Raw genomic sequence first — 23,432 nt, forward strand, 5'->3', positions numbered from 1 at the left:
TTTATATGTAACATGATAAATTTGCATTAAGTGAAATCATATGTGTAAATGTAATAAAATGTGTTCAACAAAAATCTATGTGTTAGGTTATAAGGCAGAAGGGTATTCACCAGTTCCAGGGAAACTGCTTTTCAAGTATGAGAGTGACAAACTTAGAGTCACAAAACAGTAATGCCTGAGGAGGATATATGATAAGAGGTAAGATAGGAGGCTGGTGCAGTAACCAATGAGTCCTACTTAGTGACTCAGTGTCTGTAGGACCTCACTCAAAAAAGCTACATGTTGCCACGTGGATCAGACAAGTCTGAGTTTGACCACTTGCTGGCTGTATGACTTTGTACTTGCCTCTCTGCTACTGAGGGCCTCAGTCTTCTTTAAAAAACAGATACCATGGCACCTACTTCCAAGACTGCTATGGTAATTAAGTAATGTGAGAGCACCCTGCCCAGTGCCTAGAAGATGTTCCATAAATGTACATTTAGTCCCGCTTCTCTCTGTGCAAGAGTCTGCTATCAAGAAAATATCTGATAAACACTAATTTATAATGATAAAATAATGAGTGCTTACTGATCCTGGGGGGCGGAAAGTAAAGAAAAGAAAAATCACCTGTAGAGAATTTGAAAGAACCAACTCAATTTTCCTGAATACTGGTAAATAAAGAGAATCAAACTAAGCATTAAACTTGCCTTTCTTATATGTATTACACCTTGGGTAACAAAATAATTGATGTACAATACTTATTCTGAAAATTGGTAAATATTAAGAAACGAGCATTCAACTTGCTTTCCTTTACAAACATTCCTCAAGGTAACCAATTAGCTAATAACTGAAAAAAAAAAATGACAGAATATCACCATTTTGCAAACTCTTCATGAGGTCATGGACCTAGGCAATGATCACTAACAGCTGATAATGTTATAAAGAAAAACACATGACCATTATATAGCTTCTGATTCAGACCATTGCCTATGAAGTATTCTAGCCAAAAACTGAACCTGAATCAGATCAAATCTTTAGAACTACCAGTTTTCAGAAAATAAAAGGAGACAAAAGAATGTGTTAAATGTCACCATAGGAATGTAATAGGCAAAATCCTGAATATGGGAAATTTCTACAGGATAAAAATCTCAGTTTCTTCATCAAAACAAAACAAAACGAAAAGGTGGGGGAGGGGGATCATGTAGATTAAAATAGATTTCAGAGGTATGTCCACCAAATATAATGTGTGGCTCTTTTTAAGATTCTAGTTCAAAGAAACCAACAGTAAGAAATAAAAAATTAATGAGATATCCAGGTAAATTTGAACATTGAATTGATGATACTGAGAAACAATTATCAATGTTTTAGGCCTGATAATGAGATTATAGTTGTGTGTTTTTAAAAAGACCCTTTAACTTTTAGTGATACACACTGAAATATTTATGGTTGAGATGACATGCCTGAGAGCTTCAAAAGAATCCCAGAGTTCATCCCCTAGCACTTCCAAAACAAACAAACAAACAAACAAACAAACAAAAAGAATCGAGAGGCCTGGAAAAGGTATGGTGAAACCAGTAATTATGAGCTGCTGATTGCTGAAGCTGTATGATAGATACATGAGAATTCATTGTATATGCTTTTTACTTTTGTGTATGTTTGACATTTTCCGTAATTGCAATTTAAAAAACAAAATATAATTTAAAAACATTTTAAAAAGCTCTGCAAGTCAGGGTCTATCCCAAGTGTGTTTATAGAAAGAAATGGTATAGTCCCTGGAAGGCAGAGGCATATTTTAAATATGGGTCTATCTGACTTGAAAACCCACATCCTTTCTACAACAGAATTCAGCTTCACCATCTACCAACATGAACAAATGACAATCTGAACTTTTGTTAAATCTCTACAAGGAAGCTGGCCCACAACTGGCCTTGGTCACCTAATATACTGCCTGCTATACACTTAATAATGAACAAATCTGTTACTTAAATAATGACATTATAATCTTTTAATTTCCTGTTAGGAATCTGGAAGCATAGAAAGGTCAAGGGACTTTTTCAAGGCCGCAAGTGAGTGAAAGCTCTGATCCTTTCTTCTCTATTTAATAAATACTCCAAATAGCAGATAAAGTTTCAGTCATTCTGGATTCTGCCAAGAAAGCTGAGCCATTAATCTGGGTAAAAAACTCCAGGATCAGATACACTAAAAAGGAAAAAAAGAAGTCTATTTTCTTCTAAAATCCCCAAATGGTTTGCCGTGTAACCTTCTACATTAGTTTCCAAATTTAGCCATGCAGAACAATCACCTAAGATTCTGGGAAGTATGTATTTTTAAACAAGCTCCAAAGTAAATTTAAGAACCATTGACCTTAGGGAGAAGACAGATCATATTAGTTATCCATTGCTTCCTAACAAATTACTAAAAAAGTAGAAGCGTACCACAACAATCATTTATTATCTCAAAGCTTCTGTGTCTGAGGGATCCATGTGCAGCTTAGCTGGGTATCTCAGGCTCAGGGTCTCCCACAGGCTGCAATCAAGGTGTCAGTAGGGCTGCAGTCATCTGAAGGCTCAACTGGGAGAGGATCTTTTGCCAATTTCACTTACATGGCTGTTAGCAGGTTGACGGACAAGAGGACCTTAGTTCCTTACTGGCTGTTGGATAGAGACATCCCCCAGCTTCTTGCCATATGGGCCTCTCCTTAGGGCAGCTCACAATATAATGGCTGATATCTCTCAAGAGAAGGAGAGACCAAGAGAGAGCAAGCAAGATGGAAGCCACAATCTTTTTTGTAACCTAATCTTGGAAACGTCATCCTATCACTCTTGCTGTATTCTATTCATTAGAAGGAAAACACTAGGTCCAAACCACTCTCCAAGAGGGGATTACACAAGGGCCTGAATATCAGGAGGCAGGGATCACTGGGGGCCATCTTCCAGATTGCCTATCACAGAGATATAAACGAAGAGTTAAAAAGGAGTTGTAATATATTTCCTAGCTCTGCCTGCTAAGAGAGGCTAGATTCAATGACAGTGATCAACGAGATCACCCAGTAGCAACGAGATCACCCAATACCTAGATCTAGCACTCACTCCTCTCTGATGTGTTCCCTGAGCCACCAGGCAGGCTTAGTTCCTAGGATCCCTCCATGCTTTCCTTATAACTTTTGATTATGTACGTGAACTTTGTATTTCTATCTCTGTTAGCCTGTAGGCACACTGAGGGTGTGGTTCAAGGCTTTAAAAAATCTTTGTATTGTCATAGTGGGCCCTCCAAAAGCTCTTGTTGGGTAAATGAATTAATGCTTTTGCTGAAGGAGGAAAGCCCTCGCCAGGCAGACTTTGGCAACTGGAACAAGAACATCAGAGCTCGGGTGCCTGCCCAATGATCTCTGGGATCAATTACACTGGGAGGGTAAGTGAGACAGCCAATCAGCAACAGCCTCTTGAAAGGTCCTACAGAAATACTGACTGGTTTCTTTCTCTACATATGAATCTTTTATCATGCCTACACACTTTACCATGCTGAATATATTGTTCGCTATAAATGGAATGAACATATTTTCCCGACAGGAATATTTGAAATCCATAATGTCCTAGAATATTCAACTATTAAAAAACACGTCTCCCAACGAATCAGAAGCAGAGTAAACAGATGCTGGAACTGAAGATGGTAAAGTAAAAACCTCATCCATCAGGCACTTTGTATGACACCGCATCCTCACTTTCCCTAACCACAAACATAAACCAGATATAAGGTCCTCAGAAGCAGACCCGCCGCGTGAGCACAAGTCCTACAGCGTGGGACAAAAGGGCTCAACGTATGTTAGGTTAACAAGGGCTTAAAACTCACAGCTTCTTTCAAGGTAATACACTCTTTAGGCTACATTCAGAATGTGGGTCTTCCTGCACACCTAGAGCATGAGGTTTACAAACAAAGTACTTTCTGGGCGGAGCAGCGAGGCCACAAAACGAGGTGCTAGCGAAAGCGAACGCAACAGAGCGAGCCCCGCGCCTGCGCACACTGGCTGCGAGAGGAGGCAGCCGGCACGTGGGGCGGTGCCTAGCCTTCCGCTCCGCGATCTCAGTGCCCGCCTCCGGGCCAGAGGAAACAGCTGATTGGTTAGTCTGGTCTGGTGTTCGGGGCGGAGATTGAATGATTGGCAGCAACGCCCCGGGACCGCCAAGCTGGACGCCTGAGTAGCTGAGGAAGACGCCTCGCTGCCGCGCGGCTGAGGTAAGTAAGTCTGTGGACTCGGGAAAGCGGTTGGCGTGGAGTCGAGGAGGTGTCCCTGGGCCTGACGGCGACGGGGCACCCTGGTAATAGTCCCGGCAGAGTTTGAAGGAGCCTGGTTCGGGCTTGCGGGGAGGCCGGAGGGCTTCATGGGCCGTTGGGTGGCCGCACCGCTGCTGAGGGCAGGCGGAGAGGTTCTCGGGGCGACTGAGGGCCCTGGTGGGGCTGGAGCTTTGGCGGGACGGAGGGAAGTGGACGGAATTGCCCTGAAGGCTGGGACTCACCACCCACCTGCTTAGCCCATGTCCGCCCCTCCCCCGCCCTGCGGTCCGTCCCGCGGGCGCTTCGCGGCCGTTCCCTTGGGTGTTGCTCTCTTTCCCAGGACTAGGCGGGCGGGACTCGGCGGCGGCGCCCCCGCCCCCGGCCTCGGGGCTTCGGCGGGGAGGAGCGCGCTGCGGGTCTGCCCGGGACGTTTAAGCAGCCTCACCTGGCTAGTGTTGCTTTTTCGCCTCTCAGAACTTCCCAATGCATTTTCCTGATCATAGGATTTGCATTAAGCCCCAAAGAAAAGGTCGACCTTTGGACATTTAAATACACTTTTTGTTTTGGAAAATTTCAAGCTATGCAGAGGTCGAGAGGAGTGTGTAAATCGGTGTACCTATCACCCAATTTCAGCGATTACCGGTACGTGGCCGGGCTTTCTCCTCCTCCCTGAGTTAATTTGAAGTGAATCCTAGACATATTCCGTCTCTTCTACAAATTCGTACGGCTTTGCCGTGCTTTTCCATTCGTTTACTTTCTAGAGTGGTTGCGTAAAGTAAGGTACATGTTAAAGTGTGGACGACGCTAATTTAGTTTGCTACAAGAATGTAGGGAGTTCGACTGTGCTGTTTCACTACAGAATCACTGAAAAACAGGTATCAAATAATCTTGTCTCGGCAGCAGCGTTACCGGTTTTGAGCAGTAATAAGAGCATTGATAATTTCTATTTATGGAGTTGTTAATACATACAGCACTTTAAAATTGTTTCCACCTGTCAGTTTAATTTTTACAACAGCTGTGTGAAGTAGGTATTCCATTTTACAGATAAAGGAAAGGGGCTTAGAGAAATTAATTTGGCACACCTGGGATTTAGGATCCTAACCCTGAGTCACTGCAGAGTCCTTGCTCTTTTAAACATAATTGAATGTCCTAAGAATTGTGGAACAAATTTAACTGCTGTGGGAAATTATTTCTGTTGAGATACGAATACATAATGGAGAAAAATCCTTGAAATTTACATGAGTACAATAGTATAGGTATTTTTGGCTTTTTGAAACAGTAAAACGTTAATACAATTGAATTTAAAGTTAGGAGCAAAGGATAGAAGTGTAGTTCAGTAAGTGTTAATTTTTTTTCTATAGTATATGCCAGTTAAAGGGGAATAGAAAAGGAAAAAAATACACATCAGTGAATAGTCTCTATCTCTTTTGGCACTTATTGTGTATATTGGCTGTTTATCCCGAATACTTTCATCCGTATCTTTGATCTTCTCAACCCTCTAAAACAATCTTCATCCAAACAGTGTTAGAGAAATAAAGAACTATAAACAGCTGGTCTTATTCAGAGGACTAAAGACTTGTTAAATTGGAGTTCAGGATTCCTGCTATAGGCGAGTAATTCAGAAGTCTGCAAGTAAAGTTAGACTCACTTGTGAAGGAACTTGAGAGCCAAGTTTAGGGTGTTTAAACTTGAGCAAAGAAGTGACATGATCACAGCCATCTCACTTGAAATGTAAAAAAGATTAGTGAGTTGACCTGATGAATATAAAGGAAAATAGATGTGGGTAACTGGTGAATTTATGAATATAAGGAAAGGAACAGAGAAAAAAGTAGTCTAAAAAAGAAGAAAAGACAGCATGGTACAGTAGGTTTTGAAATGCTGGTAAACTTCATTTTCTACAGGTTTGTTTTCTTAGGCAGTCTTGGTGATGAGTATTATACACTGCCCTTTGAAATGTTAACTACTGCTCAGCTACTTTATGTTTATTGTGTACCATTGATACAAATTACACTAATTAGATAAGCAACAAAATGACACTAATTCCATCAAGGGTAAACCACTGATGATGCTTTAGTATCTGTCCTAGACCAAGGGTTGGCAAACTATGGCCCAAGAGCCTAAACTGGCCCAAGGTCTGCTTTTGTATGAACTGTGAGATAAGAATGTTTTTTACATTTCTAAGAGGGTGGAAAAAAAATTTAAGACTGTTTTGCGATGTGTGAAAATTATATGAAATTCGAATTTAATGTCCATAAATGATTTTTTTAATCCAGCCACACTTATTTACATATGGTCTATGACTACTTTTTTCATTACAAGGGCAGAGTTGAGTTAGTTGTGACAGATCGTATGACCCACAAACCTAAAATATTTATTATTTGTCCATTTACAGAAAAAGTGCCATCCATCTCCTATTTTGGACCTTTTTAATGAATGTGCTTATACACTTTATAAAAATGAGATTGTAGATATTATTTTGCAATCTGGATTATGTATAGACCATCTTTTTCAGATTTAAGACTATCATCTTTTTTTGCATAGTCTTCCAAGATGTACGTGAAGTACTAATGTGTTTTTAAACAATCCTCTTTTGTTAGATTTTTTTGTTTTTCAGATTTTTAAACATTTATTCATAATACTTAAGAAGACACCTTTTCCTTTTCAGGTTTTTGTGTGTCAGATTATTTCTTTAGGACAAATTTCCAGAAGCGAAATTGCTTTCCAGCGTGCCCACCAGAAAGGTTGTACTATGTCTGTGCCAGTGTTGGGTTGTTCCCCTTTCCATCTTTGTCAATTTGATGAGGAAAAAGAGATGTTTTAGTTAACACGAATTTGGTTAGTAGAAATCATTAAATAATTTTTCATATTGTCCGTTTGCGTTTCCACTTGTAAAATGCCTACTTATGTTCTTTTCCTATTTTTCCATTGGGCTTCTAATCGTTCCTAGATGTGCAAAGACTTTATATTTATTAAAGATAATAATCATTTGTTATATGCAAGTTGCAAATAGGTTTCTCCATTACTTGTCTATTCTTAAGTATTGTATAATGGCTAATAAAATATGTGTATCATCTAGGAGAGCACTCAGTGCTGCAGTTTTAGAGAGCAGCACATGCAACCTCTGAAACAATTCCTTCATTTATGATACTGGAGTTATTGCTAGCCGATCTGTAAGTCATTATTACCAAATAAATTGTATAAATATTTGATATCACTTAATAGATTAATTTATACAACTGTATTTGACTAGCGTAAGTTGTTTGTGGATTAAAATGTAAAAAGATAAATAGGAAAATTAAGTCAAGTCTCCTTGACTGAAAAAAATAGACATCATAATACATTCTTTAATATATATTTTAAAACAGTATAAGCTTTTTAAGAAATTTTATTAGTAACTTTTGAAATGGAATTCTTGTGTACTAGTAAGTGTTGATATAATGTGTACTTGCAATAGAGCAGGCTAGTAGTATCCTAGAGAGATGATTTAGGTGGAGCAGGAATCAACTTTGTATTTATTTTAGCCAAGATATCTCTTTTTATCTCAAATCTGTTTGAGCTCATATAGGGAGTACATCCTATGTTAAGTTTTTTAAAGTGTTTTGAGAAAAATATCCTGAAATAGTGAGCTTTGATTACATAGATTTTATTGGGATAAGATTAAATTAATTAATTATTTTTTTAAAGATAGTTGATTTAAACCAAACCATTAAGAGCATTCAGATATGACAAAAATGGTAAATCATAAAAAAATCTTAAGTCATAATGTCTGAAATTGGGAAGTACAATTCGTTTCCTCAAAGTTTTCTTTTTTTTGGTGAGGCAACCCTTGGTTGACCTCACAGATTGCAAGGACCTTGACAGCTTACAATTCCTTATTTTTTATTTTTATTTTTATGCCTACAGCACCTGGTCTTCCTAAGTGATCTCTCATCCAAGTACTAACCAGGCCTGACCCTGCTTAGCTTCCAAGATCAGACAGGATTGGGCTTGTTCAGGTTGGCATGGCCATAGACGCCTCCTCAAAGTTTATGTATTGCCATTGTTTATTTACTTATGTCGTCCAAAGTTTAATTTTTATACCTCTGCTTTTTAGTTTTCATTTACTTGGTTTAGAAAATATTACTGGTCTTTAAAAATTGCATAAGTAGTTTATCATTTTGATAAAAACCACATAAACAATACAGAAATGCATATGTGTGAAAAAGAAAAAGTGGAGGATTTCATCACCAAGCCTTAGATACCGCTTTGGTATCTTCTTATATTTTTTCGCGTTAACTATATGTAAAATATCTATTTTACCACTATTTCTATGCTTAGTTTTACTTTTTAAAAAATGGAATCACATATGTGGGTTAGCTTGCAACATTCTTATTTAGTGTTTTATCATGAAATCTTTTCATATAGAGCTCTTGTCTGTAAACTTGAACAAGTACTATATTGAATTTAACTATTTTATTGATGAACGTTTAGTTTGCCTCTAGATTTCTTCTTTTAGAACAAATGCTTCATTGGTGCCAGCTTTTAAAAACTAAACATCTTAATTTACAAAAGTATAATTTACTGAGTCTTGCAAGTAAGGTAGTTTTGACACACATAATAATCAGGGGACAGTAATTATTATATAATTTGTCAAAATTGCCTTTGTAGTGAGTTTTCATCACTTTGCTGTGCCCAAGGACAGCTTTTTTAGTCAGTGAAAAGAATTATTGACTTCCAAGTTGAGTGTGTGTGTGTTTCTGCTAATGTCCAGGATCACTTAAGAAATTTGAATAGTCTTTTCAAAAGATTGTTTTAAAATTGATGCCACAGTACTTAATTTATTTGCATAGGAATGCTTGAAGTAAAAATACTTTAAGAAGAAAATACTGATATTGTTCACATTAAGGTTATATTTCAGAAATCCTTACATGATATGGCAGACCTTTAATTCATATCAAAATATGACTGCCTCTACCCTCTTTTATATCATAAAATGTGACCTCTAAAAATGTTACAGAAAATGTTCTTCAAGAGTTTAGTTTCATTGCCAAAATCCATTAACTTTATTGAAATTATTTTCATCAAATTTTAATTAACTTGTGTTCTTATTCTTATCTAAATATTTTTTGTTGTTGTTGAGAGATCTATAGGTCATGAGATTTATTAATTTATGAACTGAAAAAAATGACATCATGTGTCATATTTCGTGTTAGGCACTAGGAATTTAGCAGTGTACTTAATTTTGCATGAACAGTATAGAATATCAATTCTAAATTGTCAGTAAATTGTACCCAGAGGTCAGAGCTACATCATTGTTTTATAGGATGGTGAGGTGTTCTGATTTAACGTCTCAACTAGACTGATCTGAAGTGTAGCGCAGTAGTCACTAGACCCGAATTTCAAGTTTAATGGATGTTGACATTAGGGTTGACAGCTTTTCATTGTGACAGTAAGGACATCTTTTTAAAAAAATTGAGTAACATTCATCTACTGTTCCCATTTCCTAAAAGAAAAGGCATTTTATACCAAAAAAGTAAGAAAGTAAGGACAGACTCAAAATAAAGTACAGTCATTTTAAATAAGTTTTGTTTGTTTATTTGTTTGTTTTTACTTTATAGCCCTTAATTTTCTTTTATCATTGACACCAGAATGGGATGCTAACCTCTTAGTATTCTGAGAGCTGGAAGCCTTAGTCTAATAATTTAGCCAACCAAATAACTAAGAAAGTTCTGTTAATCTTCCAGGACTCCTCACAGCCCCTATAAAATGGTCATACTCCTTTCTCATTGTGAAGATAATTAAATGGCCATTTCCTTGAATGATTCCCAAAGACCTTATAAAAATAAGTACCACCATAGTGTTGTAGCTTTTAGTTTTTGGCATTTAAAATTTAATGACAATTTTCTTATTATTGCTAACAGTTATCGTGAAACTATACTGCTAACTTTTTAAATTATTACAACTACCTCAAAAACATGCATTGTGTTAGTTGTGAGCAGTATTATAGTAGTTCCTCCTTATCCTTAGGGGATATATTCCAAGACCCCCCATTGGATGCCTGAAACTGCAGATAGTACTGAACCCTATATGTACTCTGTTTTTTCCTATACTACATACCTAAGATAAAGTTTAATTTATAAATTAAGCACAGTAAGAAGTTAAAAAAATAGTAAAATAGAATATTTATAATAATATACTGTAATAAAAGTTATATGAATGTGATCTTTCTCAAAATACTATATTGTGTTATACTCGCCCTTGTGATGATGTGAGATGTTACAGTGCCTGTGACAGGATGAGGCGAGGTGAATGATGTAGGCATTGTGATGTAGAATTAGGCTACTGTAAGGGTTATCTGAACACAAGTACGATATTGTTGCAGTCAGTATCGAATGAACAGTATAAAACATCAATTCTAAATTGTCAGTAAATTGTACTCACAGGTCAAATACTCTATCATTGTTTTATAGTACAGTAAAGTGTATGGGTAGTGTATACAGCATGGATACACTAGACAGAAGGACAACTAATGACCCTGATGGGATGGCATAGGTCATTGTGAGATTTCATCACACTAAGAAGGGCACACAATTTAAAACTTATGAATTGTTTATTTCAGGAACCTTCCATTTAATATTTTCAGACCACGGTAGACTACGGGTAACAGACCATGGAGAGTGAAACTGCATAAGGAAGGACGACCATAGTTTTGTGTTATCTTTGATGTGGTAACCGTAAACTTGAATTGGTATAACTCTACACTAGTTTTCATTTTCATAGTATTTGTGGAGTGAAGAAGTTTGTTTTCAGAGTTTATCTAGTTCTCATTTAGTGTTGCTTTTCTCTTTTACTGCCCTGCCAACCACTCCTCCCCACAATAAGTCATTTACAGTTTCTTTTAGTCTATGCTAGAGTAGACTAGACTGTAAAGCCTATAGCATTATAAAATTTGTAGAAGTTAAATTATATAGTCCCACAGAGCCTAGGAAGCAAAATGCAGCTTGATTCTTAGCCATCTTTTTTTAAAAATTTTTTTATTTTGAATTATAACATGTGTAACAGAAAAATGCAGAAACATAAATGTATAGTGCAATAACAAATTACACGGCAAACATCTATGTAATGACCACCCAGATTAAAAAATAGAAACTTGTTTGCACTACAGAAAACTCCTTTATTTTCCCTTCTGCTACCAACCCTTTCAATAGTAACTTATGCTGTAGCTTTATTTTGCCTTTTATGCTTAATGCCTGTGGGATATTTAATGATGTCCCCTTTTTTATTCCTGATATTGGTAATATGTGCCTTCTGTCTCTCCTTGACAAATTTCACTAGAGTTCAGTCCTTTTTATGTCTTTTCAAAGAATCAGCTCGGCTTGATTACACTTCTCTGCCTTGGTAGTTCTCTCATGCTTTCAAATAGATGGTTTTGTCCAGCTAGTTTACTTGTCCTCGATGAGAGAAATGTTTGTCTGACATTACCTATTTTACCTGTAAATGGAAGCGTAATTCCTCTTAGATATTTGCTTACAATTGAGATAGTGTAGAAAAAGCACTGGCTTGGGGCTTAGATGTTTTTAATTTAATATTCAAATGTGAATTGAGTAACTGTTTTAACCTATACACTGTGCTAAGTGCTGGGATCACTGTGATGAATAGTGATAGAATTTTTGGCCTTAAGATGATTAAAGTACAATGGAGGAGGTAAGCAGTTTAGGTACATTGTTTCAATGTTCTAGGTAGAGGAATATATATGGGATGGCCCTAATCCTGATCGATCAGGAAAGACCTCTTGGAGGAGGTGAGAGTTAAGCTGAAACAAAGGATTAGTAGGAGCGAGCTTAGTATAAGGATACAGTAGGGAGATGCAATAGTAGATAAAAGAAAAATCCAGAGAGCACGTCGAATTTCTAGAATTATTTGTATGACAGGATCAAAGAGTAGTGTGTGAAATACGTGGAGGAAAGAACAGAGAACAAAGGACCTACTTCAATATTGAGAATGAATAAAAAGAGGAGAGTAAAATTGGGGGAGGAGGGCAACTAGTCTAGTTAATAGTTGTTTTTTCTTTTTACAACAGTATTGGCTTAGAAAAGCAATAAAGGCAATGGAAATGGAATCTGATTTATTTACGAGGAAAAATAGAACCTAATGAGGCCAAAGTGCAGAATTCCATTTAGGAAAGGACTTGGAGAGAAGACTCAGCTGAAGTCATAGCCGAATGATAGGGAATGACTTAATTGTCCTTAAGTCAACCCCTGTGAGGGGCTGAGAATGGTAGAGCAATGCTAACAAAGAAAAGCTTTTTAAAATGAAAGTATAATTTACATACAGCAAAATTTACTCCTTTTGACAAAGATTTCTTTAATGAACACAGTTGTATAACCACCTCCACAATCAAGATATACAGTAGTTCCAATTTCCCAAAAGTTCCCTTGTGCTCCTTTGTAGTTTAACCCTTCTCTCTACTGCCACCCCTGGAGACTACTGATTTTTCCCGCCCCCTTTAGTTTTAGGGGTTTTAATTGAGTGGAAGCAGTCTTGATTTAAAGTATGAGAGAATAAGAAAACAGGAATTACTTTTTTTAAATTCATTTTTAAATTGTAGTTAATCTACAATATTATGTTTCAGATGTACAACATAATGATTAGACATTTACATATCTTATGAAGTGATCTAATCGCCATCTGTCACCATACATAGTTATTAGATATTATTGAAGATATTCTCTGCGCTATACATTATATCACTATGACTAGTTTTATAATTGGCAGTTTGTATTTTTTAACCCTCTTCACCTTTTTTGCCCATCTCCCCACCCACCTCCACTCTGGCAGCCATCAGTTTCTTCTCTATGAGTTTCTGGGTTGTTTGGGTTTTTTTTGTTTTTGTTTTTAATTACCTCCTCCCTCCCCATTTCCACCCCTGACCTACAGATGTTGCCCTTCTGCGTGTAAAGCAGACGTGCTAACCACTACTCTGTGGAACCTCTATGAGTTTCTGTTTTATTTTGTTTTGTTTTTTAGATTTTACATGTAAGTGAAATAATACTCTATTTGTCTTTTGGGATGCTTTCTTTCATGTAGCATAATACCTTCTAGGTCCACATGTTGCAAACAGCAAAATTTCATTCTTTTTCATGGCTGAGTAATATTCCATTGCAAATATGTACCACATCCTCTTTATTTGTTGTGTCAGTAGACATCTAGGTTGCTTTCATATCTTGGCTATTGTAAATAATGCTCCAGTGAACATAGGGTGCATGTATCTTTTTTAATTATTGTTTTGAGGTTTTTTGTGGGTTTTTTTGGATTAATACCCAGAAATGGCTATACCAGTTTACAGTACTCCAGGGTTCCTTTTCCTCCACATTGTTGCCATCACATATTCTTTGTCTTTTTTGATGATAGTCATTCTGACAGGTGTGAAGTGATTCCTATCACCTCATGTGATATGTGGTTTTGATTTGCATTTCCCTGATGATTAGTAATGTTGAGCATCTTCTCACATGTCTATTGGCCATCTGTATGTTCTCTTTGAAGAAATATCTGTTTAGGTCCTTTGTCCATTTAATTGGATTGTGTATTGTTTTCGTTTTTGTTTTTTGATGTTGAGTTGTATGAGCTTTTTAAAAAATATGTTTTGGATATTATTGAATATATCATTTGCAAATATCTTCTCCCATTGAGTAGGTTGCCTTTTTGTTTTGTTGATGTTTTCCATCACCGTGCAAAAAAGCTTTTTAGTTTGATGTAGTCCTATTTGTTTATTTTTGCTTTTGTTGTCTTTGTCCTTGGAGACTTAGCCAAAAAATTATTGTCCACACCAGTGTCAAAGAGCTAATTGCCTATATTTTCTTCTGGGAGTTCTGTGGTTTCAGGACTTACATTTAAGTCTTTAATCCATTTCGAGTTTAGTTTTGTATTGTATAAGTGTCTAGTTTCATTTTTTTTTTGTATGTATGTATGTCCAGTTTTCCATTTATCAAAGAAACTATCTTTATCCCATTGTATATTCTTGCTCCTTTGTCATAAATTGATTATGTAAGCTTGGGTTTATTTCTAGGCACTGTTCTCCATTGGATTATGTGTTGGTTGCACACGTGTGTGCACCAGTACTACACTATTTTGCTTGCTATAGCCTTGTAGTGTAGTTTGAAATCAGGTGGTGTGATACTTCCAACTTTGTTCTTCTTTCTTAATATTGCTTTGGCTATTCGGAGTCTTTTGTGTTTCCATATAAATTTTAAGATTATTTGTTTTAGTTCTGTGAAAAATGCCATTGGTATTTTGATAGGGATTGCTCTGAATCTGTCAATTGCTTTGGGTAATATGGACATGTTAATGATATTTAAACTTTCAATCTATGAGCACAGTGTATCCTTCCATTTATTTATGTCATCTTCAGTTTCTTTCATCATTGTCTTAAAGTTTTCCAAGTACAGGTCCTTTACCTCCTTGGTTAAATTTATTCCTAGGTATTTTATTTTAGAAGCCGTTGTAAATGAGATTGTTGTCTTAATTTCTTTTTCTTATAATTCATTATTATGGTATAAAATGCAACAGATTTTTGAATATTGATTTAAGGCCACTATTCCCTTGTTTATTTTCTGCCTGGATGATCTATGCATGATGTCAATGGGGTGTTAAAGTCTCCTACTCTTGTATTACTGTCAGTCTCTTCATGTCTGTTAATATTTGCTTTATGTATGTAAGTTTTTCTACATTGGGTATGTAGATGTTTACAAGAGTTATATTCTCTTGGAGTGGTCCTTTTATCATTATGCAATATCCTTGTCTCTTGTTACAGCCCTTGTTTTAAAGTCTTTTTTGTCTGATATTGCTACTCCAGCTTTTGTTTGTTTCCATTTGCATGAAATAATCTAATTCCTTCCCTCCACTTTCAGGTTGTGTCTCTCCATCTGAAGTGAGTCTTTTGTAGGCAGCTTATGTACAGATCTTGGTGGGTTTTTTTGTTTTGCTTTTTGTTTTTGTTTTAATTCATTCAGTAACCCTGTGTCTTTTGATTAGAGCATTTAGTCTACTTCTATTTAAAGTAATATAGTTATATTGTTATATTGATAGTTATATAGTAATGTTGCCATTTTATTGTTTTATTCATTTTGTGGATTTTTGTTTCTTCTGCCTTCTTATACATTGATGACTTTCTATAGTGGTTTGTTTGCATTCCTTTCTCTCTGCGTATGTGTATATGTGTGCATGTTTCTTTCTTCCCCTTCTTTCCTTCCTTCCTTTCCTTCCTTCCTTTCCTTCTTTAACTTCCTTTCCTTTCTTTCTTTTCGGTTACTGCGAGACTCATAGATACCAAGCTATGTTTATGGCAGTCTATTTTAAGATGTTGGTCATTTAAGTTCAAACACATTCTAAAAGCACTAAATTTTTTTTACTCATTTCCTCCACATTAATATCTTTGCCATCATATTTTACATCTTTTGTGTGTATTTATCCCTTAATTTATTGTTGTATTTATACATGATCATACTCCTTTTGTTTTTTTAACCTTCATAGTAGCTTTATAATTGGTTGATCCACTACTTTTACTAAATGACTTTATCAGTGAGATTTTTTTTCTTTCCTGTATTTTCTTATTTTTAGTTTTGACCTTTTCTTTACCACTTAAAGAAGTCCCTTTAACACTTATAATGCTGGTCTAGTGGTGATAAACTGTTAGCTTTTGCTTGTCTGAGAAACTCGTTATCACTTCTTCAATTCTGAATGATAATCTTGCTATGTAGAGTATTACTGGTTATATGTTTTTTACTTTCATTACTTTGATTATATTGGGCCATTCTCTTATAGCCTTCAAAGTTTCTGTTGAAAAATTAGTTTATTTTATTATGAGAACTCTCTCATTGGTAAATAACTGCTTTTCTCTTGCTACTTTAAAGATTCTCTCTGTCTTTAACCTTTCATACTTTAATTATAATGTTTGTCGGTGTGAGTCTCTTTGGGTTCATCTTGTTTGGGACTCTGTGCTTCCTGGACTTGTATGACTATTTCCTTAGCCAGGTTAGGGAAGTTTTCAGTCATTATTTCTTTAAATAGGTTTTCTTACCCTTCCTATCTCTCTGTTCCTTCTGTGATCCCTATGATGTGCATATTGGTATACTCGGTGCTGTCCCAGAGCTTCCTTAAACTATCCTCATTTTTTTGGATTCTTTTTTCTTTTTGCTATTTCCGTTGGATGATTTCCATTATCCTGTCTTCTGGATCGCTCATTTTTTCTTCTATATCATCTAATCTGCTGTTGATTCCCTCTTAGTGTTATTTTTTTCATTTCAGTTATTGTATTCTTAAGTTCTGATTGGTTCTTTTTTATATTTTTCTCTCTTTTGAAGTTCTCACTGAATTTATTTATTCTTCTCCCAAGTTAATTGAGCTTCTTTATAACCATTGTTTGAACTCTTTATCTGGTAGATTGCTTGCTTCCATTTCATCCTTTTTTTTTTTTACATAGAGTTTTGTCCTCATTTCACTTGAAACATTTCATGTCTCCTCATTTTGGCTGTATTTCTGTTTATTTCTATGTATTAGATAGATCTACTGTGTCTCCTGGTCTTGCAAGAGTGGCCTTACCTAGAAGGTGTCCTGTGGGGCCCAGGGGTGCAGTTCCTCCTGTTCACCAGAGCCAGGTGCTTCAGAGATGTCCCTCTGTGGGTTGTGTGTCCCCTTTTATTGTAGTTGGGCTGAGATTGCTGCAGGCATGTTGTTGGGTGGGGTTGACCTTGAGGCCAGCTGACTATGAGGATGGGCCCTGGCAACAATGGTCAAACTATTGTGTAGGGGCTGGTAGAGTGGGAGTTGCTTTGGTGGGGCTCTGGTGCCAGCCAGGGCAGTCTGTTGGGTTTGTAGGTTGTATAGCCTTTGAGTGGGTTCTGGCTGGATGTGTTGGGTTTGGAGCCTCTTAAGAGGGCCTGTGATGTGGGCTGAGGCCAGCCAAGGCCAGCCACAGCTGTGGTAGGATTGGGAGGGGCCGTAGTGCAGGCTTAGTCTGGCTGCTGCTGTGCCTGCCTTGGGACTGCTTGGTAGGAGGGATGATGAGAGCTGTGGCCAGTCACCATCAGTACCAGTCACCATCAGTAGTCACTGTCACCACTTGTACAGGGAGTGGAGACATGTGGGAGAGGCTATGATGCAAACCAAGGCCAGCCACCACTTGTGCCACGCTTGCAGCCCCTTGGTGGGAGCTATAATTCGAGCCATAGCCAGTCACTTCTTGTGCTGGGCTTGGGCATACTTGATAGGAGCTACAGTGCTAGCAGAAGTTGATCACTGTTGTGCTGGGCTTGAGGGCATTTCGGAGAGACTGCGCGTGTGTCTGAAAGCTAGCTGCTGCTTGTGCGGAGTATCTGAAGCTGCTGGAAAAGACTCTGCTGGACAGTTAGGTTGGATGGCTCAGGGTCTCAGGGAAACACCACGGCAGGATAAAGGGTGTCAGTCAGGATTAGCCAGGTTAAGGGAGATTACAAATTTTACACCTGCCTGTGCTGGAGCAGCTAGGTGAAAGGAGATCTCAACAAAGGAACACTGGCCTCCTCCAGCACTCCTGTCCCCTGAGAGAGTTCCCACTGATCCCTGCCCCTCCAGCCCTTACCCTGAAGTCAGTTTAATTCCTTGTATAACCCAGGCACTTCTCAAACTGCTGCCTTTGTGCTGGAGCTTAGAATCCTTTAAGATCTGATGATTTTTCTAATTTAAGTAATTAAAAAGCTTTATTCTAATATTTTGGTGCCAGATGAAGAACTTTCCCTATCTGTAATTTATAGTGTACCAGTCCTATAACAGATTCTGATACATGCCTGTAAAGTTAGAATAGTGGTTAGATAGGTGAGGCGTGGATATTGACTAAGTAGAGGCCCAAGGGAGCTTTTAGGGTTCTGGAAATGTTTTATATCTCAATGTGAGTGGTGGCTACAGAGGTTTATACATACATAAAAATTTGTTGTGCTGGACACAAAACTTGTGCACTTTTCTAAGTTATATCTAAAAAAAGTGATAGGTTTTCAAATTCTACTTAAAACCATCCTTTTTCTCTAACCAGTTTTTTGTCATTTCCAGCTTTGACATTATTTTTAGCCCTTGACTGTTTTTATTCCCATTAACTCTGAGTATTCATTCTTACAAGCAATAATAGATGTTGATAGCATTAAAATATATGTCTCAACCAAATTCTAGTCATGACAGTTTCATAGCTATCATATTTCTTTGCCAGTGCTGTTACATACTATCATCTGTCATTAGTGCCTGACTCATTTTAGTTCGTGTTTTACCCAGTGTCCGGTATATTTGTGTCACCTCCCCCACCCCGCCCCCGGCCAACCTCTATAATTGTTCATAAAGTTCTTTTCCAAGTATAGACCACACTCTATGTTTCTGGTCCATAGTGGCATTAATTTACATCAGAATGTAAACCAAATGTATCACTACACTGTTTTGTTGAGCTGTTTTTTTGTTTGATTTTTTTTTTAAAGCAAGATTTCTTGATGAGGAAGCAGTGCATTGATTTGTAGTATGGTGCAAATTCCTTGTCTCTTTGGAGACCAACACTCAGTCAACTGGGTTACACCGTATGAGTTAACAATTTAATTCTATCACATGTACAGTATATTGATGGAGAAGGGGTGAGTGGCAGGGATTATATCTGCCAATGTGAAAGGACTTTTGTTATTATTATTGACCTTCTGGCATCTTAATTCCTGTTCAATATTTCTGGAATTCCTTTATGACTTTAAGTGGCAGAACCTGCTCTCTATAGCCAGGTAGATTTGGCCAATCAAATACCACCAGTACGGATAGCAACTCTGGAGCCAGTGAGACAGAAAAGTGGGATCTGGTAAACTCTGTTCTGTCAGGGGTGGCAATAGCAGTTGCAGTGGTGTCTTCCTAGGACCAATTCTGCTGCAATTTTGGGCGTCTTTTCTGGCCGTGTAGCCTATAAGGCAGGTTCTGCTAAGATTGTTATCTCTTAGATATCTTTTCATAAATATATCTTTTCTTTTTTATCTATGTATGTATGTATGTATATATTTATTTTAGGTGAGGCAACCTTTGGTTGACCTCACAGATTGCAAGGACCTTGTCAGCTTACAATCCCTTATTTTTTATTTTTTACGTCTACAGCACCTGGTCTTCCTAGGTGGTCTCTCATCCAAGTACTAACCAGGCCCAACTCTGCTAAGCTTCCGAGATCAGACAGGATCCAGTTTGTTCAGGGTGATCCATAAATATATTTCCTAAATTAGCCTCAAGTATGTTTTTGTTGCTTCCAACTAGAACTGTAACTGGAAAAAATACTTAAAAAATTGTACTGTTAGTGTATTCAAAGCTAATTACAAGCAAAATTTGTTTTCTCTTAAGTAAATTTACACACACACTTTTAAAATGTTTTAGAGTAGAATTATTTTGTGAGACATGTTGCAGACAGTAAAGATTCTAAATTATTTCATTTTAAAATTTGCATTTTAAAATTTCAGTGTGCTTTATGGACCATGTGCTGCTGTGTATGCCTGAAGAACTTGAAATGCAAATTTGGAGAGACTTTGCCATCTAAATGCTTGGCTGGATTAAGCGCCTAATTAGGATGGTTTTTCAACAAGTTGGAGTAAGCATGCAGTCGGTGAGTGCTCAGATTTCATTTTTAAAATCCAGATATTTAGATGTCTTAAGAATTTTTTTCTGAGAAAGTAAAATGAAATGACCAACATTTTGAATTCAGTATGTTTATGTACTATTTAATTTGCTTGCTATTTAAATGATAAAAGTGAATCTTTACTTAGCTTCCCAAGTGTGGGAGTAACTTTCTAGGTTACATTGAAAACTTACCAATATTCATTTGACTTTTAAAAGCAGTGCTTTTGTTATTAGGGAGGAAAAGGCTTAAATATATATAAAAATCATTGAATATAAAATATATTTGACTAACACATGACAACTCAGTGTTGTAGAAGTATTAATATTGCATGTTATAATATGGTTTATCACACAACTATTTAAAAAGTAAGTCATGTCTCCTAAACAACAACTATAGATATGAAGAAAAAGTTAGTATAATATGGTTATTTTGTGCCAACAGTGTTCTGGTCTTGACATTTTTAAAAGTGTTTTCAACCGATACATAATTTTTTTTCAGATCCAGTGTAAAGTTATGAGAATGATAGTTGTGCCAAGCATATTTTGTGGAATATTTTTTATTTTCGAATTCAACATTTTGTAATTGATGACATGGAATTAAGTTTTATGTATTAAAGATATAGGCAGGGAACATAATTGTAATATTGGGTATACTTTTTAATGCACTATGTTTACTTTTTTGTTTTTATGTTTTGTCTTTTCATATCTTAAGAGAAAGTTGAACTTTGAGACCCCCTAATCTTCCCAAAGTTACATCTATTTTCTTCGGAGAAAAAACGAAGAACCAAAAAAATTACCTTTTTTTTTTTAATAACTGTAATTTTTAGATTATTAGTGTGAGGATAAGCAATAGGAAAATGGTTTGTAAAGTTAATAGTATTTTCATCTTTTTCAATTACATCTTCCTATGTTTTGGACTTAATGCAGCTATACCACCTTTCTCATTTGTGAGTACTAAGGGCAAAAGAATTTTTGCTTTCAGAAAAATGTGAAGCATTTATTGATGATTCCCTAAAAGGGAAGCCTTTACAATTTATAATTCCTACTTATTTGCAATTTTAGTAAGAAGTATAGTTTAGTGGAAAGATTGTAGGTCCTTGATTCAAACAAACCTAGGTCTGAAATTTATTTTTGCCAGTTACTTACTTCTACAAATTACAGATCAGGAGAACTACTGAGTCAGTCTGCAGATTAAATGATGATGTAAGTAAAACACCTAGTGCAATGGCTTATAGGTAGTTGTAGGTACATTCGATAATGGTTAGTTTCCTATGGTTTTGCTCTGCCCTCCACCCCACCCCACCCCAAGTCAGGTGAATGTGACTAGTGCTGACTGAGGCCAAGGTACAGGATTTTCTTTCTGGAACAGATAACACGCTTTATTTAGCTCATTCATTTATTTAGCTTTGTTCATTTTGAGCTGTAAGACTGGTGCCTTTTATCTAAGAATGGATCAGGTAAGAGAGGGTAACTTCCTCTCAATATTGTGATCACAACTGAGGGACCTTTCCACTAATAGCAAATGAACAAGATCATTTTTTTCCTATAACATATAATCAACAACTTTAATCAGTTAACTGAAAATCTATATAAAACAAGTTTTCTTCTAACATAAAGCAATTTGCTCCTCTGGAGTTATGTTCTTTCTTAGTTTCCAAGATCTCATAGCCTGCTGCCTAAGAGTAAAAAGGCATAGTCTACCAAAATTTTATCTTTGGGCATCTGAAAATTTAAAAAAACATTTTAGCTTCACCTTTCAAAGATAAATATGTACTGTTTCAGTAGTTTGATGTAGAAACAAACTTGATACTATGTTTGAAAGTACGCTAAGAGCAAAAAGTGCTTTCATCCTTTACATACTTTATCTGCCCCCCCAAAAAGAAATGTAACCTTTGAGATCAGGGTTTTGTTTTTGTCATTAGGACAACCGGTGATGATTAGCTCTTTGTATTTTACTTTATTTGTCAGCACCACCACAATAGCTATCACTGATTGGCTTACTATGCCCAGTTCTTTTATAGATGTTACGTATGTTAGAACACCACTTTTTTTTTTCTTTCTTTTTTTTTACAGATGAGGAATCAGAGGTTCAGAGGGTTTAACTGACTTGACCAAAGTTACATAATAAGTGACAGAGCTATAATATGAAACCAATTCTGATTCTAAAATCATTTCTCATTTTAGTATACTTTACTACCTCTTACAATAGAAAGCAAAGAGGTTTAATTTTTATTAAATATTTTAACTCACTTAATGCTTATAGGCTCAAGAAGTAGATATTGTAGGCGAGGAAACAGAAGCATAGAGGGATGAATAATTTGACCAGCTTTATACAGGCTGTAGTGACAGGCTTATGTGCTGCCATGGCATCTATGTTTTCTCTTCACTGCCTTCCATTTTCTTCAACATTTGTTTGAATTTAAAACCATATATTTGTCTAAACTTTCTCCTTAACCAAAAACATTTTTAACATTAAGAATGCAAGAAAAATATGAGGATAATGTGATTCTGATTAATCTCAGTATATTATGTTGAAAAAGTTATAGCAAATATCTAATTTGTATTAGTAATATAAATCCAGTAATACTTAGAAATTGTACCCTTGTTATCCTTTTGTGCTTTGCAAGAAGAATGTGAATGTGGCTAGGAGTTCAGAGTAAGGAAGAAGAGAAATGAAGGAAGTGTTATCTTCAGTTGGGGATTTTGAAATTGTTAGTTTCTTCTTTCTATCTCTACCCCTTCTCCTCAGCACACACTTTTAATATTCTCTTGGCTCTCTTGGAATTAAGAATTTATACTTATTGGGTCCTAGAATCCCTGAAAATTTGACTAATGGTATGGTCATTCTTCCCAGAAAAATGTTGTATATACACATAATTTCGCTTGTAATTTCAGTGATGTGCAAGCCCCAGAATAAGAACCCTTGCATTAATATTATATAGTTTGCCTTGAGAAAAATATATTTATTTAGAATTAAATTTATACTTTTCCTGCTAGTGGTGCTTATCAAATAATAGTGGAGATCAAACCAGTCTATAACAAATGAATTACCACATAAAGCTTGAGTGTATTCATTATGGTAAGACAGATGGCAGCTTGAGTCCAGCCTCATACTTCAACTCTTCTACGACAGCATATCACAACTGAAAAACAAATGCTTTCCTATTTTCATTCTCTTTGCTATCATCACTTTTAAACACTGTTGCTAAATGTTATGGACTGCCATTACTAGACACAGACATGCAAATACACATATACCCCCCACACAGATTCATTAGATTATTAGTAGTTCTTATAAATAAGTTATTACTTAATTGCTTATCGATGGACTTGCTATTATTAATTACATCGAATTGTCAAGTAATGATGGCATTCTCCATGCTTTCTCTTACATCTGTAAAATTATTAATGACAGTTTGTCTTTAGAGTAAATTTTTCATTCTCCAGACAAGTATAACTGACAAGACACAGTTCAGCCACCATTAGGGTTTGGAGATGCTCTTGGGCTGCACAGCCTCCCCGTGTACAGAGGCTAACTTTTCAATACCATA

General features: G+C 36.3%; 1 protein-coding gene and 1 pseudogene across 2 annotated transcripts in view; one reads left to right on the plus strand and one right to left on the minus strand.

Annotated features, from left to right (window-relative positions):
• Positions 1–4,078: 4,078 nt before the first annotated feature.
• MTFR1 (mitochondrial fission regulator 1) overlaps positions 4,079–23,432 on the plus strand; it is a 51,737-nt gene continuing 32,383 nt past the window's right edge. Inside the window, exons 1-2 of one of the 2 annotated variants that reach the window (XM_039841765.1) lie at positions 4,079–4,212; positions 19,725–19,867. In XM_039841765.1, coding sequence (XP_039697699.1) covers positions 19,802–19,867 — 66 coding nt within the window. In that variant the 5' untranslated portion in view covers positions 4,079–4,212; positions 19,725–19,801. The remainder of the gene's footprint in view (positions 4,213–19,724; positions 19,868–23,432) is intronic. The other variant, XM_039841764.1, reaches the window with a different exon arrangement.
• On the minus strand, positions 8,146–8,264 carry LOC120585660 (uncharacterized; annotated as a pseudogene).

The sequence above is a fragment of the Pteropus medius genome, unplaced genomic scaffold (genome assembly GCF_902729225.1).
Source record: "Pteropus medius unplaced genomic scaffold, Ma_sr-lr_union100, whole genome shotgun sequence".
In the NCBI taxonomy this organism is placed as follows: domain Eukaryota; kingdom Metazoa; phylum Chordata; class Mammalia; order Chiroptera; family Pteropodidae; genus Pteropus; species Pteropus medius.